Source organism: Armigeres subalbatus, chromosome 2, assembly GCF_024139115.2.
Source record: "Armigeres subalbatus isolate Guangzhou_Male chromosome 2, GZ_Asu_2, whole genome shotgun sequence".
NCBI classification, from domain to species: Eukaryota; Metazoa; Arthropoda; class Insecta; order Diptera; family Culicidae; genus Armigeres; species Armigeres subalbatus.
In genome coordinates, this window is record NC_085140.1 from 81,295,266 (window position 1) to 81,316,550 (window position 21,285).

Below are 21,285 nucleotides of genomic sequence, written 5' to 3' on the forward strand. Positions count from 1 at the left end.
GGGGCCCATTTTGTATAACATTTTTACTTCTGACTTACCTGATTTACCACCAGGGTGTCAAAAATCTTTGTTTGCAGATGACACAGGTCTCTCAGCCAAAGGGCGTAGCCTTCGTGTCATTTGTAGTAGATTGCAAAAAAGTTTGGATATTTTCTCCACTTACTTGCAAAATGCTTCGAATGCTTCCAAAACTCAGCTTATAATTTTCCACATAAGCCGAGAGCTTCTTATTTGAAACCTTCTAGCAGACATATTGTCACTATGAATGGGGTTCCAATTAATTGGTCTAGCGAAGCTAAATATTTAGATCAAAAATTAACTTTTAAAAATCACATTGAAGGCCTTCAAGCCAAATGTAACAAATATATTAAGTGTCTATATCCACTTATAAACAGAAAATCAAAACTTTGTCTTAAGAACAAACTTTTGATTTACAAACAAATTTTTAGACCTGCCATGTTGTATGCTGTGCCAATATGGACTAGTTGCTGCAATACCAGAAAGAAGGCACTTCAGAGGATTCAAAACAAAATTCTGAAAATGATTCTGAAGTTGCCTCCGTGGTATAGTACCAATGAACTTCATAGAATTTCTAATATTGAGACATTGCAACAAATGTCCAACAAAATAATTTCCAATTTTAGACAAAAATCGTTGCAATCTTCTATTGCAACGATTAACTCCTTGTACCCTTAGTATAAAATAGGTTAAGATTAGTTTAAGTTGAAAACATTGTAATTCCTACATGGTTCAATTCAACCAGAGGAAAAATTCTAACTGCCAGAGGCAATTGAAATGTATTAATAATAACTAAAATATAACATAGCAAATAAGGATGATAGTGTTAAGAAAACACGGAACACCTAGTCTAAGAGATGAATGCATGTATTAGATAATTAGCAAATAAAATCAGTTAAAAAAAAAAAAAAAATAGTGCACCACACCACGAAAATTTGCTTATCCACTGTGATCGCGAAGTTCGAATTGTCAAACCGCAAAACAAACGAGTGAGTGATGGGACTTGTATGCGGGTAAGCCCTCACATAACGTGTCCCATATGAGTTTATATTTATCTTATATATAAAAATGAAATGGTCTGTGTTCGTATCCGCATAACACGGAAACGGCTGGATGGATTTTATTCATTCCTTCGGTAAATATGTTCGTTATCGTTTCCGACGGGTTTATATAATATTTCCTCATGCAAAAATTATTAGTTAAGTTGAGTAAATCGTGAAAAACTAAAATAAATATTTATATGAGTATTTCGTATGGGCAGTTAACAACGCGCATTTTCGCCTACTATGCAGGACAACGTCTGCCGGGTCGACTAGTTTTCTCATAAAAAACAAGTGCTTTCAGTATATTTTCAATTACAACGAAATATTTGTTAATTGCATATTATTCGGCAACTCGACCGTACGAAAACCATTTTTGACGTAAACTACGTCTAAGGGTAAGACTCAGATACAGGGTGTAAAACGGAAATTTCCAAATTCGAGACCGTCACGAAATTAGGATAGATTTCAAACGCCAATAGCGTCTTTATCTATAGATGGATTTTCGACATTTGCTTATCAATCGATCGAAATTCTTCTCCGACATCACGAACGTCCGCACTTACCGCATTGCGAATATTGAATCCGATCACTACCTCGTTGCACGTTGCAGTATGCCTGCGCTCAAAACTCTCGACGGTGTACAACACGCGTCGAAGTTGGACGCCGCGGCTTAACATTGGGCGGCTACAAGACGGTAGACTAGCCCAAGAATACGCGCAGCAGCTGGAAGTGGCACTCCCAACGGAAGAGCAGCTAGGCGCAGCGTCTCTTGAAGATGGCTGGAGAGATATTCGATCCGCCATTGGTAGCAACGCAACCGCTGCACTTGGCACGGTGCCCCCGGATCAGAGAAACGACTGGTATGACGGCGAATGTGAGCAGTTAGTAGAAGAGAAGAATGCAGCATGGGCGAGATTGCTGCAACACCGCACGAGGGCAAACGAGGCACGATATAAACAGGCGTGGAACAGACAAAACTCGATTTTCCGGAGGAAAAAGCGTCAGAAGGAAGATCGAGACCGTGAAGAGACGGAGCAACTGTACCGCGCTAATAACACACAAAAGTTCTATGAGAAGTTGAACCGTTCACGTAAGGGCCACGTGCCAAAGCCCGATATGTGTGAGGACATAAACGGGAACCTTCTTACGAACGAGCGTGATGTGATCCAAAGGTGGCGGCAGCACTACGAAGAGCACCTGAATGGCGATATGGCAGACGAAGATGGCGATATGGTGATGGACCTGGGGGAACGCGCGCAGGACATAATTCTACCGGCTCCGGATCTCCAGGAAACCCAGGAGGAGATTGGCCGGCTGAAGAACAACAAAGCCCCTGGGGTTGACCAACTACCAAGAGAGCTATTTAAACACGGTGGTGAGGCACTGGTTAGAGCGCTGCACTGGGTCATTACCAAGATTTGGGAGGAGGAAGTTTTGCCGCAGGAGTGGATGGAAGGTGTCGTGTGTCCCATCTACAAAAAGGGCGATAAGCTGGATTGTAGCAACTACCGCGCAATCACATTGCTGAACGCCGCCTACAAGGTACTCTCCCAAATTTTATGCCGTCGACTAGCACCAATTGCCAAGGGAGTTTGTAGGACAGTACTAGGTGAGTTTTATGGGCGAACGCTTCACCACGGACCAGGTGTTCGCCATTCGCCAAGTACTGCAGAAATGCCGCGAATACAACGTGCCCGCACATCATCTATTCATCGACTTTAAAGCCGCATATGATACAATCGATCGGCTGACACGGTTGATCAAAGCGACGATGTGATGTGAGTAGTTCTAGTTTCAGGGGCATTCTCGAGTCCCTTCGAAACACACAGAGGGTTACGGCAAGGTGATGGTGTTTCGTGTCTGCTATTCAACATTGCTTTGGAAGGGGTAATACGAAGAGCAGGGATTAACACGAGTGGTACAATTTTCAATAAGTCCATCCTGCTATTTGGCTTCGCCGACGACATAGATATTATGGCACGTAACTTTGAGAAGATGGAGGAAGCCTACATCAGTCTGAAGAGGGAAGCCAAGCGGATCGGACTAGTCATTAACACGTCGAAGCAGTGTTGTGCTGAATCATTATCATTCAAACGATTCTTAATCGCTGGCGAGTTTTTATCACTTGATAATTTAAAAGTAAGATCGCGGGTGAGTTTGATCATCCTCGATTTTTTGAAAATTTGATTTTTCCCAACCCTGCGTCGAAGACGAAGTACATGATAGGAAGAGGTTCAAGAGAAGACAATGTGAGCCACCCACCGCGAGTTTGCATAGGTGGTGACGAAATCGAGGTGGTAGAAGAATTTGTGTACTTGGGCTCACTGGTGACCGCCGAAAATGATACCAGCAGAGAAATTCGGAGACGCATATTGGCTGGAAATCGTACATACGTTGGACTCCGTAAGACGCTCCGATCGAATAGAGTTCGCCGCCGTACCAAACTGACAATCTACAAAACGGTCATTAGACCGGTAGTCCTCTACGGACACGAGACCTATATATACCTATATATTCATCAAGAAACTGTTTGCAAAATTGCAAGTTTGCAAGATTTTTTTTTCTCGCTTTTGTTATTCCTTCTAAGCCTTTGGAATTCTTTTGGTGCTAAGAACCTTTCTCTTCAATGTGTGTTTTTGTTTTTCAATTTTCTCAATGCTTTTCGCCTTGCTTTAATGATTTGTGCAACATCGGCATTCCACCATGGTACGCTCTTCTTGCCGGTGGAGGTCTTTGACTTAGGTATGGAGGCCTCAGCTGCTTTGAGGATCTGCGTTGTGATTTCTGTTATTTGCTGTTCTGCTGTTTCTTTGTTATGGAATTGAATTATAGTCGAATAGTGTTCCCAATCGGCTTCGTCAGTTTTCCATTTTTGTGATTTCGTTATGGAGTTCATTGTAGGAAAAGTAATTACGAGCGGAAAGTGGTCGCTTCCCTGGGTGTCTTGGTAAACTTCGAAGTATATAGTGCCAGACAGGCTATCGGTGCAGCATGCTATGTCGATACAAGGCCATTACGCTGTCGTAATCTGAAAAAGTGACGTATGTGCTAATTTAAAATCTACATGTTTTCCATTTTTCTGTTTTAAAGTGCTCGATGAGTACAACTCGTTAAAACCATTTTCGGAAAATGGCGTATACGTCACTTTGCCAAATTACGACGGGTGCGTTGCTAATGTATGTACATTAGAGTGGGGCGCAGTTGTATAGAAAAACGCAAACTTCGTCATTTCAAGTGAGATCAAGGTTTTTCTAAATCGTTTTGGGACCCCAATAAACTATGCAAAATATGGGCTCGATTGGTTGCGACCTCGCATGCCGCATCGCGTTTTAAATTTACATGGAGATTAGTATGGGAAAACGTACTTTTTTACATTTTTGCTCTTAGCGGCTTCAATTTATCATCAATCACGTGACTCAAAACGTTAGCATATAGTCTGGAAGATGCCGAAAGACTTTGCCGAAGAAGGTACGTAGCTGAAAGGTCTACAAAAAATGTTATTATGTTTCGAAAATTGATTGTTCAAACCATATGCAAGACAGGAAATCAATGTTTCTGCCAGCACTACCGGACGACCTATGGTTACCGAAGAGCAAAGCCCATCTTCCTTCTTGTCGTTTTTTTTCTTTGTGAAATGATTCAGGATAGTTCCCATGAGCTTTAAAACCCAAAAGCAATTAGCCACTTGGCTTACGATGAACTGAATCCTCTAGTAGTAGAAATGTAAAAATATACGTTCTCCCATACTAATTTCCATACAAACTTCAAACGCGATGCGGAAAGCGAGGAAGCAACTAATCGGTCCCAAATTCTGCACAGTTGTTCAGGACCCAGAATGGCTTCGAAAAACCATTGATTTGAAAAAATGACCATGACGCCCCACTCTAATGTACATATAGTCCCCATTATTTTATACCATGATGTCCATTTTGTTGAATATTTTTTCTTGTTTTTTCCTCTTTTGTTTATAAATTCACTGCCTCAGCGGTGGTGATGTGCATTCATGTCTCCTATCATGATGTAATTTCCATTTGAGTATTCAATAAAATTTCGGAATAGTCTATACCATTTTTTATTGCGCAAATTATTCCTCCTGCTGCTTTGTTTGAAAGGGAAAGGGGAAGGAAAGGAGCATTTCTTCATCATCCATAAGATACGTATCATAATACGAGAATACGACTTTACACTTATTCAACGAATCATGTTCGATTACTTTCACGTTTATGTCACTCGCGACTTTTTAAAGCTTTAGCAGTGCATCTGCTTGCTTATCATTTTTCGTTTTGATTAGGCACGTGCCAACTCTGTTTCTTCTTATGCTTTCCACTTTCACTCCCGCACAGGGATTGAATCCTAAAGAGAAAGAGCAAGTCTCTCACTTATCATCTCTGTATACATATACGATATGTAGCATACTGCGAGAAACTTTTTTCGCAAGCTGTCATGATAGAGAACTGATTCGGGATGTTATACCCCATGCTAAATTCCTTTTAGAAAGCTCCAAATGTGGGGGGCACTGGCATTTCAACTTGTTCTACACAGCTGTGCGTGCAGTAACCAACACGAAAGGAGCGAAAACAAAGCGAAAATCACAATTTTCTGTGGGAGCTGCCTATCCGATTCTGTTATTTCGCAATTGTATACAAGTTTGATAAATTTGTAATCATGGCTTGTTAAGATTCGGAACAGTTTTTGCCTCTCTTTTATCGTTGTTCGTTATCTATTGAGAGCGAACCCTGCTCCCGCATCAATATGACCAACTGGAAGTCGTGGGTTCGAGTCCCATCGATGGGAAAGTGGTTACCTCCAAAATATTTTTCAAATCAAAATTTTCCACATAATGTACATATTTACATCTGCGTTTTCAGAACATTGTAAATTAATGTCCAATTAACTTTGATTGAACTGAATATGACATTGTTTTTTTTTGATTATAACAGTGGAAACTTTTTCAAGGGTTTCTCCCTTAACTGTTCTTTTCAGTTTCATCAATCTCCCCGTCACTGTTTTCTTATTCAAAGCTGAGAGATAGCTTCCCCGTAAAGGATCGATGACCCCATCGGGACCACCTGTGGGGGGCATTGAGTTGCCTTCTATATGCCGGCCTTAATAGACGTAATACTTTTTCCGTTGTCAGCAAAAACTTAACTGCGGTACTGGACTACGGTACTTGCACTTTTGATACTGCTGTTCGATATCGAACACAACCGATGGCGAACTCGGAATGGATTTGTTTTTTTTTTATTTTGACTGGTTTTGAACTTGACTTGGATTTAGTTTGACTTGTGTACGATCAAATTAAAGTTGGATTAGAATAGCATATTTTACAAAAGTTTTTTACCTGCACAGAAGCTGGCGAGCTGGAAATTTGTCTCTCTCCTGTCCCCGAGTTGACCACAATCTTGGTCTCTCCAAGCTCCGTTCCGGTCACAATATACCTGGAATAGAAAAAAAATCAAATTGAATGCAAGAACTCCCAGCCATTCAACCTTGAGACCAACCTGATCTCCCCGGAACCCAGCTGCGATTGACTACCTAACGCCACGCTCAACACATTCGGATTGTAAACTTCCTGGCTCAATTCATACATGTCCAAACCACCTTGCACCAACTCCAGCAACCGATCGTTGCTATCGTAAATCTTTGCAATGGCCTCGATCGTCTTGGTCTTTTCTACCCGATCCGGAGCGTGCAACGTAATCCTTCCAATAGTCACAACCGAAACGTACAGAAAACTCGATTCCGTATTCAAGCACTGATCGGCCACTTCCAGCTTCACTTCCCCGACCCGTTTCGGTGTGATGACCAACTGCCGGGTGGCTTCGTCGTACTCAACGGCCACTATGCCACCGTCCGATGCCTTGATGTCGTAGAATCCACTACCCTGGGCGATGCGGATGCGCTCCACGTTGCTCCGAGACAGGAACAGAGTTATGTGCTCGAATGGGAGTAGCGTCTTATTCACGGCCAAGAAGTTCAACTCGTTTTCAATGACCGGTTTGACGAGGGGTCCTCCGGTGGATTTTTGGATACCAAAGTGGGGAGCTTCCGGTTTGATGGAATGCTTACGGAGGACATCAGCACGATATTCGCTCACGGTGGCCTTGATCTTAAAGTTGGCTTCCAGTTCCGGGAGGGTCGTTTGAAGGAAGTCTCGTTTTGGAATTTCAACTCCTTCGAAGAGGTCAGTTTCGGTCATTTGTTCGTATGCAACTTGATCAAGAACTTGCTCTCGATCGGCCAAGCTGAATTGCCATTCGAGTAGAAGGGAAGAGATGTTGGCCAGTTTTCGGTTATGAACGTCTAAGACTTCAATGTCTACGAGTAGCTGATCGTTGTCGCTTTTAACGTGCATCATCGAGTTGCGTCGTTCCAATGGGCAGCTGGTTTTTACTTTTTCAGTCGTGTAAAGATTTACGAAGCGGGGTTTCACACAGTAGACTTTTGTCACGAATTCAGTAACGTACGGAACCACGTTGAATGCATTCAACGTGTTGTAGACTTCCAGTTTCAGTTCAAAATCGCCAACCTTCTTACACAGAGCCCTCAGTATGTGTTTGTCCTTGGAGAAACCGCTTCCAACTTGAACCACCTCCAAACTCTTCTGATCAGTTACGACCACTCGTTTCTGCAGCTCCGCTTCCGAGTTATAAATCCGTTCCGGTCCATTGTGATAGATTAAGTTCCGCGACGCTCCGATCGGTAGAACCACTTCATTCTCAATCGGATTCAGGATGGCCAACCGTTCAAACACATTCAAACCAACTTGGTCGCTAAGCACATTATCAAAGTATCGATAGGTGACCTTCAGCTTCGTCTGACCAACTGCCGTTGCCTTCAAATGCAAAATCCGGCAAGCGTTATCCGCTAGAACATCCTTTGCATTGTTCTTCGCCGAGTCCAGCAGGAAAATCTGATTACTAAACTCCAATTCGAAGTTCAAATTTTCACACGACGTAAAAGCTTTCATATTCCCGTTGTGTTTGGCCCAAAGAGCCACATGTACCTCAACGTAATCCTTGAGAACAGTCTCGAAATTGTACCGCACTACTTCCAGCTTGATTGGTGGCAGAAATACGACCTGTGCCGACACCGATATTTTTGTGTTCCGTGCGAGGGCAACGCGTACTTGGGTAAGCTTGGCACTAGTTTCGCTATCAGTGCCAAGAGTCGACACGATTGCCGCTCCTTTGACGCTGTCCAGACGAGTTTCGGCGAGGCCAGTTTGCGTGACTGTTAGAAGCGAACTATCCAAGCTGGTCCAGACGTATGATCCATCACCTCCCGATGCGGTGAACTGGAGCTTCTGGCGCCGAAGGGCCGGGTCGTATGGGATGATCACTTCTGGGGGATTAATTGCGAGTCGTTTGTATACTATCAGGTCTGCTTTGGCGGTGAGCTGGAAGAAAAAAATTGGATTAAATGGTTTGTTTTTGATAGGTTTGTATTGATGGAATCCATTGAAACTAAGTCAAAATAAAATGTTAATGTTTTGCATTACCTTATCAAACTGACCAGTAACTGGACTGGTCCCGGAAGCCACCGTTTCACCTGCAATACGGCTTCCATTGTTTGTCCTCCGAATAGGATAGAACAACCCCTCATCAAATGTTGACTGAATCTGGTACTTTGATCCCAACGTAATCGGATGATCATCCGCCGTGAATAGATCCAGCGCAATCTCGTGATTCTCACCTTCCACCGTGACCCAATTGTAATGTGGTAAAAGATTCAGCATTAACTTCCTCGGATCGGCCACCGTAATTGACGCCTTTGGGAGTAGTGCCTTCGCCGATTGATCATCACTGGTTAGATCGTGCGGAACGTTTCGATCTCTCAACAGTACGAACGTTCTTCCCAGCTTCAGACCCTTTGCTTCATTTCCGTGTATGCTGGCCAGGGCTGTGTTCTCTATTTCCAAATAGTATTGGTTGTTAAGCGATATTTCGTGCAGCTTTCCTTGCTTCAGTTGCAGCACCTTGAAATTCACTGTGTCTCCGGTCATGATGTAAACATCGCTCGGATCCAAAATCAGATTGGCCAGCACCATGATGTTCACTTCCACCGGTGACACGTGGCTGTACTCCGGATGCGGCAGCTTCGCCGTTACTCGCGCTGACCCGGTGTTGATCCCTTCCAACAAAACCATATAACCCTGAACCTGCGTCTGCTCGAGCTTCTCGATCGCTTTTGGCACCACATGGAACTTACTTTCGGAGAAAGTCAAAAACCGTAACACCTGACTCCAAGCACTGTCCGTATCTCCGTGACGGAAATCAACCGCTCGGTGCGAGGCCAACTGCCAATTGAATTCAATTCCTTCCAACGTTGTAAACGCGTTGCCTTGAGCATCCTGGGCCCATAGTTCAAAAGTTTCCGGTGCTTCTTCCAGGTAGAGCTCTCTTGTCGTGGTCAACACCCCGAGCTGGTCAATCACGTCCAGGATTACATCGCATCTCAACACTTCCCCCGTTACCAAATCCTCCGCCAGCACAATCGCAGTGTTTCTGCGTTTCTCCTTGTTGATCACCGTCACCTGAACTCGGTATGAGCAATCGTCGTTTGAGTCGTCATATTCCGGTTTAATTTGTATCAGATCCAATCGTGAAGAAGTCCTATGAAAAAAAGGTAAAAAAAATAGCAAATCCAATGATTCAGTGATTTCCTTATCTAACAGCGATTCAAATAGGTTCTTTTTCTTTATTAATATCATAATATCCTATATTGGGACATTGAGATTCCTTGCAGGGGTCCAAAATGATTTTTATTATTGTTTGGCGTGACATCATCCATATAAAAATTATTATCAAGATTTAAAAGGTAAACGACCTTGACCGCATCTATTCTTAGCTGATGATGTCACAGAGTTCGTTGCTAATTAAGTCTCAGGGCAAGTTATTCCTTTCCTACGATGGAACTAACTCCGGAAAACAAAACACAAAATTTAACACCCCGACCACAGAGAGGTTAGATTTTATTCGCCGGCACTTACCATTTGAAGCAGCCTTTCTCCACCACTTCGAGCGTAAAGTTGACCGAAATGTGATCGAAGATTGGCAGCAGAACGCGCGGGTAATTCAACTTCGTGGCCGTTCCGGTGCCAACCAGCGCAGCTAGCGCTAGCAGGAACGAAAAAATTCGCATTTCCCGCGTCGTTTTCTAACTTATTTTGAGGATATTTTTAATCACCAGATTGAGCAGCGTGATTTGTAAAATAGCTTCACGTACAATCAAGAAAAAAATGCTTCCTTTTCACCCGTTGCCGGTGTTCGTTTGTTGGATTGGATAGGCCTTTTCATGTGACACTGCCGAGACTGCACTTGTTTACAACCGCTGAACAGGCCTGCAAGTCCGAAGCTGTCACTTTCATAGAAGAATTGTCAATTGACGATGAAATCAGCTGTTTTTAAACGTCTCGTGAAAAGGCCCATTGGAGACAGATGAGTGCAAAAGACCGAGCACTCGATGTAAACAACACGAATGGCCGCCGAAAAGTGACGGTTGAAAATCGATCATAAGTGAAACCGCATCGGCCAAACATATGTTGCAACAAACACCGTTTGGGGTCTGTCAAATATTACGTAACGCAATAGATGGTGGGGCACAGAGGGAACCAGACGGGGGCAGCAGGGACCATGTCCAAGGGCTTGACGACCCCTCCCCAGCTGTCTGCGAGTCAGGGGGTTCTGCCTAGGAGGTGGTGGGGTTAACAGGGGGCTCTGTTAATTCCCTCCCAAAAACCACATATCCGCAAGCAAACCCTATCAAGCGACCGTGTGCCGCTTAAAGCATACAAGCCCCTAACCCCGAATCCCAAGGTGTCAGGCGACCCGTGCCGAAGGGATGAATGACCTACACGGTAACCAGAAAATACTCTTTTTGAACTATAAAGTACGCATAATCCTAGAAAAGTGGAACTACGCCTAAAAGGAGTATAATTCGTTTACTCATTTATGAGTATATTGCCCATACGTCAAAATAGGCATACTTTTTACTCTTTTTCGTAAAGTAAAAAGTGCGTATATTTTACTCCGACAAAAACAATAAAATGTATACTTTTTACCCCTTAAATTTATTATTTAAATGTATGAATTTTATTCACTGAAGAAGAACAGTTTTCGATTTCGAGGTATTTTTTATTTTTGCCGACTTTACATAATTACATCGCACAGATTGTTTTTGTCCTGTCTCTTTTAAACTAAAATAGTACACTTATAAAATCGATAATTAAATAATAGTTTACATTACAAATAATCCTTAAGTAGAATCCATGCTGTAATCCGAATTCATCCTACGATTTGACGATCTAGAACATAAAAAAAGTATTGAATATGTGATTCTGTTAATTACAAATATTTTGCTTACCATTATCTTCTGCAGTCTTTTCAGTCTCCAGTTCTCTTGTTTTCGATCCGCTTGATTCGACAAGTTGAGTCGTACTCATGGTTCTTTGGCGTTCGACCCCGTTTCATCTTCCGGAGAATATCCTCCCGAGGGAGTCTCGAACTAAGATCAACACCAGCTCGTTTTCGCTGATGCCAGGAATAGGCCATGGCGACAAGAGAGCTTGCAAGCTGATATTACCGTTTATAACAATCAAATACCTATAAGGAAAATATGATTTAGCAAAAAATGAATACAATAAGATGTTTGTTTTGATGAGTATATACTTACCAGTTTAGCTAAATATCCTCACCAGCGAACTTCATTTTAAAAATTAAATAACATTCCGTTAAAAAATCAAGTTTATATTTAATCACGAACAACTTCCGTACTCGCTAAGTTTAGCAATGTCAGCAGAATGAAAATTTTCTTTTCTCGAAATAAGCTACTTTTTACGCATTTTCCAATTTCATCGACATACTAGGAAAAGCGTAAAAAGTACTCCCTAAAAGTACGCATAATTTGACGTATAGGCAATATTCTCATAAGTGATTAAAAAGTACTCCTAAAATGAGTATTCCGATATAACCGTGTAGGGGATGAAACAATTAGCCAGGTCGTTAACGGAGCCTGTGGAGGTTCCACAGAGTGAGGGCTGCTTCGGCGGCAAGCGGGTGGCAGTGGGTGGTACCCACACACCCCCAAGTGGTGCACACACTTAAAATAAATCGCCGAATTCGGTAAAATTTTACCGAAATCTCAACAGCAGAACTGTTCGGTAAATAATTTAACTGATTTTCGGTGATTTTGACAGTTGAGCAATGGAAAAAATTACAAAAAAATCTGTAAAGCAAATTACCGAACAGTTCTGCTGTTGAGATTTCGGTAAAATTTACCGAATACGGTGAAATGAGGTAAGTGTGCATGTGGTGCAAGCGAATGGGAGTTGGGGGTATTACTCGTAATACCCCCACAGAGTGAGGGACCGAGTGTATGGGTGAGCACACAAGTAAGTCTCGCATGGTACGCATGGTCGGTAGTGTTAGAATGACTGAAGTCTGGTGAGGCCTGGCAGGAGTGTGGGGGGCAGATAAATACCTCTGCGGCACCTCAGAAGTAGGGGACACGAAAGTCTCACCAGGAACTAATAACCGGGACGTGTGAGTCCCGAAGAACCGATTAAAAAATCGTGCAACCCAGATGAGCTCACGAGACCAGCACCGCCAGAGGCGCTAGTGTATTTTACTCACATTTCGGTAATTTTATTTGAAAGTGTTTTGGTAAGTGTAGACTTATTTGCTGTGAGTTTTGACAGAACTCTAACCTCAACCCGAAATAGGTTTTATTTACGTTTTCCTCTGTTTTCCGTCTATTAAAAACATTCCGATAAAGACTTCCATTAATTTCTTTTGCCTGTGTGGCAGTTTGTTTAGTGGATTTTAAATAGCAAGAATGTGCAGACAGTTGCTGCGTATTTCAACACAAGAAAGCGTGTTGCGGCGGATGAGTTCAGTGCGATTACTCGGAACAAGAATGCCACCGCTGATGAATCGGGTTCCGCTGGAACTCCGGATAAGAAGATTACCCGAGTTTCCCGGTCTATCAAATGGATCGGCGTCGTCAAAGTTGATGTAAAGACCAACCAAAGTTAGTTTGATTTTTTGAAGATGGGAAACAGCGAGCGAGGCGTGCGAACCCCGATCATGCAAGCCTCCACACCAGCAAAGAAGCAAGGCAAGCATCGTCGTCAGCAAACTAATTTTAGACGAAACCCAAAGCAAGCTGAGCAGGAGCGCACGACTAGCCAAGTACAAGACATCCCTTAAGCTGCAGAATGGGTTCCACAAGTTGGACCAACTTGAGAAGGTTCGCTAAGAGGACAATTTTAGGCCACCGGTAACCCCGAGTCCGATCACCACTGGCCGTAATTTGAGAGTGTTGGAACGATGCAAAGTGGATGTTCCAGTGAGCTCTCGAAAGCTACTTGCCTCACTTTCATCGCACTCCGTTGTTGCCTACACTACCGTAATATGTAATAAATTACCGTAATAATTACAAATACATATTTTAAGATCACTTCAAAACGAACTTTTGTTGGGAGGCCCGAAGATCCATATTGTTACACATCAATCGACTCAGCTCGACAAATTAATCGATTGGTTTATTGCCTAATTGGTTGCTAAGTTGCTTGATTGATTGATTGGTATGGTAGGTTGCTTGAATGGTTGGTTACTTGATTGGTTGACTGGTTGCTTGATTTGTTAGTTGGTTAGTTGGTTAGATTAGTTGCTTAATTGATTGATTGGTTATTTGATTAGTTGTTTTGTTGGTTGCTTGAATGGTTGATTAGTTAGTTGGTTGATTTATAGCTTGCTTGATTGGTTGTTTATTTGGTTGATTGGTTGCTTTACTGGTTGATTGATTGGTTGTGGTTATTCAGTTGATTGGTTGGTCGGCTGGTTAATTGATAAGTTGTTTTGTTGATTGGTTAATTAGTTGGTTGGTTGCTTTATTGGTTGATTAGTTTTTTGTTTGCATGATTATTGGTTGGTTGCTTGATTTGTTAGTTGATAGAATGGTTAATTAGTTGGTTCATTGATTGGTTGGTTATTTGGTTGGTTGCTGCTTGATTTGTTAGTTGGCAGAACTGTTGATTGATTGGTTGATTAGTTGGTTGGTTGATAGGCAGCTTGTTTGATTGGTTGGTTAGTTGATTGGTTGGTTATTTAATTGATTGCTTGGTTGGTTATTTAGTTGTTTGGTTGGTTGGTTGCTTGATTGGTTGGTTATTTAGTTGATTGGTTGTTTGACTGGTTTATTGATGGGTTTCTGGATTGGTTGATCGGCTGGTGATTTGGTTGGTTATTTGGTTGATTGGTTGGTTGGTTGCTGCTTGATTCGTTAGTTGGTAGAACTGTTGAAAGGTTGGTTATTTTGTTAATTGGTTGCTGGCTGATTGGTTGGTTGCTTGATTGATTGATTAGTTGGTTGTTTGATTGGTAGCTTACTTGATTGGTTGGTTGCTGGATTGATTGGTTATTTAGTTGATGAGTTGCTTGACTGGCTGATTAGTTGTTTTGTTGATTGCTTGTATGGCTGATTGGTTGGTTGCTTGATTGGTAGCTTGCTTGAATGATTAGTCGTTTGATTGGTTAGTTATTTGGTTGATTGATTGCTGCTTGATTTGTTAGTTGATGATTGGAATGATTGGTTGCTTGATTGTTGATGGCTTGCTTAATTGGTTAAGTATTTGATTGATTGGTAGCTTGCTTGAATGATTGATTGCTGGGTTAGTTGGTTCGTTGGTTGCTTCATTGTTGATTGATTGGCTGATTGTTGGTTGGTTGCTTAACTGATTGGTTATTTGGTTGGTCTGTTGGTTGTTTGATAACAATGCTTGAATGGTTGATTGATTGCTTGGTTGATTGGTAGCTTGCTTGAGTGGTTGGTTATTTGGTTGCTTGATTGGTTGGTCGGCGGTTAGTTGATTAGTTTTGTTGGTTGCATCGATACCCAAGCAACCAGAAGTTAAGATTTTACTTAAATTTACTCTTAACCGAACTAATTGGTTCACTACACACTTAGCAAAAATCACCGACTTCGGTAATCTATTTACCGAATTCTCAACAGCTGAACGTTCGGTAATGAGTTCGGTAAACGAATAGACTACCGAACGTTCGGTAATCTGAGTTCTGTCCACGAAATGTCAATTTTACCGACCATTTCGGTAAAATTCTGGGTTTACTGAAATATTCGGTAATAAGGATGTTCTGCTGATTCATTCCGGAATGTTTTTTTTTTTTTCAATAAAGAAGAAATGATGATTTTCACAATAATAAGAAATTTTACTTTCATCAATTTTGGTAATGGTATTTAATCATATGCTTTGTTCTGCTAATGGCTGCAGAGTCAAGTGTAAAACGATTTGAAATTGTGATCTTGAAATTCGAATGCTGCTACCCAAAGTCCCCCTTTCGAAACAAATTTTGATCCATCGAAATTTACTCCGAAATTTCCGAAATATTCTGCTGCCATGAAGGGTTACTTCCATGCTTATGCTCTATAATATGAAAAAATGTTGCTATGTAATCTGGTGCTGATGCATTGTGAGAACTTTCGTCTGTGGAGAACATCAATATTTCTTTCAATGAGACACGCCATGAAAAGGATTTGCTTGATTTGGATACAGATTACTTACCGTTAGCTTGAGACAATTTCATTAAAGTGTGTATCGCCAGGCGCATAACTAAATTTTATCGATGTTTTGGAGCTTGGATTAAATGCAGAAACATACTGGAATTATAGACAGTTTTGATCTTGCATCAGCACAAACAAAAAAGAAGCAAAGTAGATTTGACGTTCAACGGTACCGAAAATCCAGTAAAATATTACCGATCTATCGGTGATACGAATTATTTACAGTATTTTCGGTAAATATGGTGACAGTTCATCTACAATCACCGAAGTTCGGTATAATGCAATGTCAACAAAAATAAAATCACCGAAATATCTGTGATTTTTTGCACCACCGATAGCTTCGGTAAAATCATTTACCGAACTCTTAAACTCTGTTTAAGTGTGTATGGTTCACATCAAGTTCCAAGCATCCTTAACGGAACTTTAAAGTTCACTTAAAGTTCGGTTACATACAAAAAATTACTTAAAATGAGAGCTGATTAAGCCAAAATAGCCCTTCTTATCCGAACTTCTGGTTGCTTGGGTAACATCCCTGGTGGGCAGTATATGTTCATGGCGGTCTACATTCAGATAAAAGACTGTACAACAATTTGGCGTTAGCTGAGGGTCCGTTTCACTCACCAGGGATGTTCATGACCCTTAAAGTTACGCGGCAATATAATGTGATCATTAATGATATAAATTATCAACGATGTCATCGTCTCGACCATACATATAGCTATTTCTCCTCCGTACTGCATCGCTTTCGTGCCTCTTCCGGGTCCGGTAGTTGCGTAGTTCTAGTAATATGTTGAGGGAGCCGAATTTGTTTGAACATCGTCGTAGAGTAATTCCTGTTTCGATGAAAAAAGACTTCATGATGCTACTTTCGTTTAAATGGCGTTGTTCCAGAAGGCCAGCTTTAGTACGACCGGAAAATTCAAATGGTTGCTGACGTTTATGACGACACCATTATGATAGTACTATGATAGTACCTATAGGACGCAGAATAAGCACAAATAACGATATAACGATCCGACGGGTACAAGAAAGCGCGGTGTGCAGCGATTAAGGTGGATCCATCATATTGCGTAGGACTCCTCCGTGGACAGCTTGATTTGTTGGAAACAAGTTGGACGGTCGCAAAATGAGACGAACATAGGAGTTGAGATGGACATGGGACATATACCCTATTTAGTTTTAAGCTAACATTCGTTGGGGTGACCATTTCACCTGTTGACAATAAACAACAATAAAATACAATTACATTAAAGTTTTCTTCCTTAGTTCTCTTCAATCTGTTATACTTTCAATCATTTTTCAATTCATCGATTTATTTTTTTATTTTCTTCTAGTGGAATCTGTGGAACTGTTTACCGCTTAGTAATGAGCCGGATTACATTGTCCTCATTGTCTCGTTTGTCTTATTTGTATTAATTGTCTTGTTTGTCTTATTTGGCTTGATTGTCTCGTTTGTCTTATTTGGCTTATTTGTTTTGATTGTCTTGTTTGTCTTATTTGTCTCAATTGTCTTGTTTGTCTGCTTTGGCTGAGTTGTCTTGGTAGCCTTATTTGTCTTGCCAAATCAATTGAGTTGCAGTGGCTTAATTGTCTTGGTTGTCTTACTTGTCACGTTTTTGTCTTATTTGTCTTCTTTGGCTTAATTGTCTTGTTTGTTTTATTTGTCTTTATTGGCTGAATTGTCCTTATAATCTCGTTTGTCTTATTTGTCTCAATTGTCTTGTTTGCCTTATTTGGCTTATTGTCTAGGTGGTCTTATTGGTCTTTATTGGCTGATTTGTCCTTATTCTCTTATTTGACTTAAGGTACACTGGGGGAAGTGGAAAAAGGGAGTAAGTGTAAAAATCGACTCGAAAAATTTCAATTGTACAGACTTTACAGTTTTTACCACACTATAACATTGTGCAAAAACACAGTTTAATGTTCACTCTACTACTATGTTATAATTTGTGTTATACTTACACTAACACAGATTACGCTGGAGCTGTTATTTTAGGTTTCGCATAAATGCATAAATTGTTCCTTTTTCCGGTGATTTTGCACCACAGGTGACCATTATAATACAATTAAACAAATCACATTCAATTTGTAGTGGTTGATAAATACTATGAAAGCAAATAATTCAACTGATTGGACTAATATACATAAGAAAACGCCTAATAAATACACTTATCGCTATTGATACCTTTCACATGTTTTACATATGAAAAAAAAAATATGAGAAAGATAAAAATAGCACTGATAGGTAAATATATTCCATAATACATATTCATGTATATTCATAACAAGTTTCGCCATTGAATGCAATTTGTTGCGAACAAATCGGGTATGGACAAGTGCATGAAAATAGGTGATAATTTTGTACGTGTACTGCGCCGCATTATTGCCCTTCCTTATCTTCTTGCCATTCCTGTTCCATGTACTCCAACGCTGCAAATGTTCACCGCCGATTCTTGCACCGATTTGTAACCCACCTGGTTCTCCACAATGCAATGGCAATCTGGCTTCCGTACAAAGCTATAGCCAAATCATTGATGTTCTGCTTGACATAGACCAACGAAATGCTGTTTTAATAGTACTAAAACGAAACACGCATTGCCCGTGTTTGTTTCAAACTCCACCTCCGGACAGATACCGTATACACTGTTCCAGAGCCGAGACCATTCGCAGCAGGTGGAATATTCGTGGGTACCATACCTCCGTGATACAACTTTTGACTTCGATTTTAGACTCGTGTTGGTGTCCCGGCTATGACAGTGTCCAGCGTAACGGAGTTCCCGAAGGCTTCTATGGTTTTGGTTTTGAAAGACGTCGAAGTTGAGACGAGGAACGAGGCCGTGTCCGTTATTGCCGAAAGTTGGTTCTGCAGCGTACGCTATGGTGTGGTGGTTAGACTCCGTTAGAAAACTTCCACATGCGGTATTGCCCCCAGTTGTTACGCTTGCACTCACACTTCCGGCGGTCATGTTATTGGCGTGAATGGATATACAGGTAGATAATTCATGCCGCTGCCGACATTTACAGGAGTAGATGTTTCTATACTGGTAGCAGCCAGTGCTACCTGAAGATTGGCTATGCTGTCGAGTGACTAAATGTGGCATCCGTCGTACAAATAGCGATCCGACGGGTACAAGAAAGTACGGTGTGCAGCGAATATGGCGGATCCATCAGATTGCGTAGGACTCTTCCATAGTCTGCTTGATTTGTTGGAAACATGCAGCTATACATCAAGCGGAATGGATAAACCTTCTTTGTACATAAATACTTCAGACGAATCTTTTTGCCACAATTAAGCGGCAGGTTTTTTTTCCAGCGGATGGCCTGCGATCGACGTCAGATAAATTGGAAAGCAGGCCAAGTCTCAGTTGAAATGTAGCCATAGAAGAAAAAGAAGATGGAATCATAGCTGTTCTGTTCCTTTGTTCCATCTTCAAGAATCCAGATGCACTGTGGATAACTTCTGTGCACTGCTTGTTTGGACCCCCGTCAGAGTCGATTGTCGAATCATCCCTGGAAAGTGGATAATCATTATTTTTTCAACATTCTGGATAATTTATTGTATTATGTGTTACTGATGGTTACTGAATAAACTGGATATACGGTACCGGCTACTGTGTTCTCGGTCGAAAACATATAGTAATATTATTATTGTGCTGAAACATCACAACGATTAAATTAGCCTCACACTTTGGAAAACGGTTCTGCCGGACGTTTATTGTAGCTCCAGTTGAAAACCGAAGTGAGTGACATTAACAATCTTATACTTTTGAATCAACTGGAAGTACAGTTAAATATTTGTATAGGATACACCACATGATCGTTTTGACTCATATATTAAAAAAAAATCTTACTCGGCAGATCCGTAGCAATCGTGCAATCATATGTTAAGTTTATACTTTACATTATGGAAATGATTTGCATTCGCAGTAGGATCATACTTTCGGTACAACCCTTTAAATAAGTAATATTATAATACTGTCACAGAGAACAGACATGGATGCTCGAACAAAATATCGTTAAAAACTTGTGTAAAGATTTAAATCGCACCTCAGCGCCGCCAACGCTGGCTGCCCGACATAAAAACTCAATTCCACTAAGTGATGGCGTTGGCATACACTTCATAAACAATATAGTGCTGCAACCTAGGAGCGAGCCTATGAGCAATTCGGAATGAACACTAGCGCTAAAAAGTAAAACACGGCAAATTTTAACCATATTTATCAGCACACTAGCACCGCGCAACGGGGGCATAACGACATACTTTAAAATGATCAGTACAAACTTTTACACAAGCACGCGAATGAAGATGAACGTCTGTTCTCTGTGATACTGTATAACTATAACTAACTGCATCGTGAAAACTCGCATAAGCGCAACAGTTGATCCTTTTTCATGTTACTAAAATTGTGTTTATGTTCGAATGGCGGTAATTGAAGGAAAATTTCGTCGTAATCCTTAGTGCTTAAATGTGCATACTATATTATCTACAATGCAGAAAGTAAAAAACGAGGTAAAAACTTACCTTAAACTGAAACTTTTTGAAACCACCGAATCACCTGACGGTTTATGATTTAGTGGCCGCCGGGGAATATAGTGAAATTGATGATCTATATTGTCCAAACCAAGGTCCAAACATGGTTTTTAATTCCCATACTTATGCTAAGTTCAGATAGGGCAAATAGGTAGAGTAATTTACTTCAGTTGCACATTTGAAGGCCTTCATTCCATTCACTAGAATAAAAATAAAGTTAAACACATTCAACTTCTAGAAACTTAATCGAATTCAACTGAGTTGTTGCATTTGCCCAATCTAAACTTATTAATACATACCTACCTGAAACATATCTTTGCTCTGAACTCAATGTTTTTCAATAATCTTGACTGGTCCAGACAGCTGAGGCACAGGTAAATAAAACTTCGAACCATCATCGGTTCGAGGCGCGAAAAATGAAATCAATGCAAAAAAACCAAATGTAAACATGTCAAATTACTATTTTTGTCGAAATATTCCTTCAGTTCTGCTTTACCGACCTCACATACTACACTGAAAAAATGTATGAAATATATTTTCATGCTGAAATTTTTCACACAATATAAAAACATTATAATCTATTGTTTTGCGAATAAATATGTATGGAAAAATGCCAAATTTTGTATTGTTACGATGCTTAACCACCCGTATATTCTATTTCGAAAACTTCAATTACTATTGATTGAATGGTTGATTACAATACATTGTATTGTGATTCCACTGTTATGTCAACATTAAAATGTATAGTGAATTTATGATTTACAATAGTAATGTTACATTACGTTATATTGTTTTTGTTTTTGTATTTTTTATTCGGGCGTGCAGTTTTGAGAAAATCAGGCAATATTGCCTGATTTTCTCAAAATTGCACGCGGCGAACCTTTCATGAAAGGTACCGCCGCGCTTTCTGCACCCCGTTTACTTGATTCTTATGGGTGAATAGCATTGCGGTGTATCGTTTGGCGCGGCCGTATTGCGAGAAAAGAGAAAAATTCTAATTTTGCGGAGCAAAGAAGAAGAAGCAGACTGAGTGTCGGAAACTTCAAAATGGCATGCACTGTACGAAAAGTGTTGATATTTCTTGATCTCAAGAAGATTCGAGAAATCTAAAAT

The 21,285-nt window shown here is 40.9% G+C and overlaps 1 protein-coding gene across 1 annotated transcript in view; it reads right to left on the reverse strand.

Annotated features, from left to right (window-relative positions):
* LOC134209477 (nuclear pore membrane glycoprotein 210) overlaps window positions 1-10,350 on the reverse strand; it is a 51,402-nt gene extending 41,052 nt beyond the window's left edge. The window contains exons 1-4 of the mRNA XM_062685459.1: window positions 10,054-10,350; window positions 8,563-9,676; window positions 6,563-8,460; window positions 6,403-6,499 (exon numbers count right to left, since the gene is read on the reverse strand). Coding sequence (XP_062541443.1) covers window positions 6,403-6,499; window positions 6,563-8,460; window positions 8,563-9,676; window positions 10,054-10,205 — 3,261 coding nt within the window. The 5' untranslated portion in view covers window positions 10,206-10,350. The remainder of the gene's footprint in view (window positions 1-6,402; window positions 6,500-6,562; window positions 8,461-8,562; window positions 9,677-10,053) is intronic.
* Window positions 10,351-21,285: the final 10,935 nt, after the last annotated feature.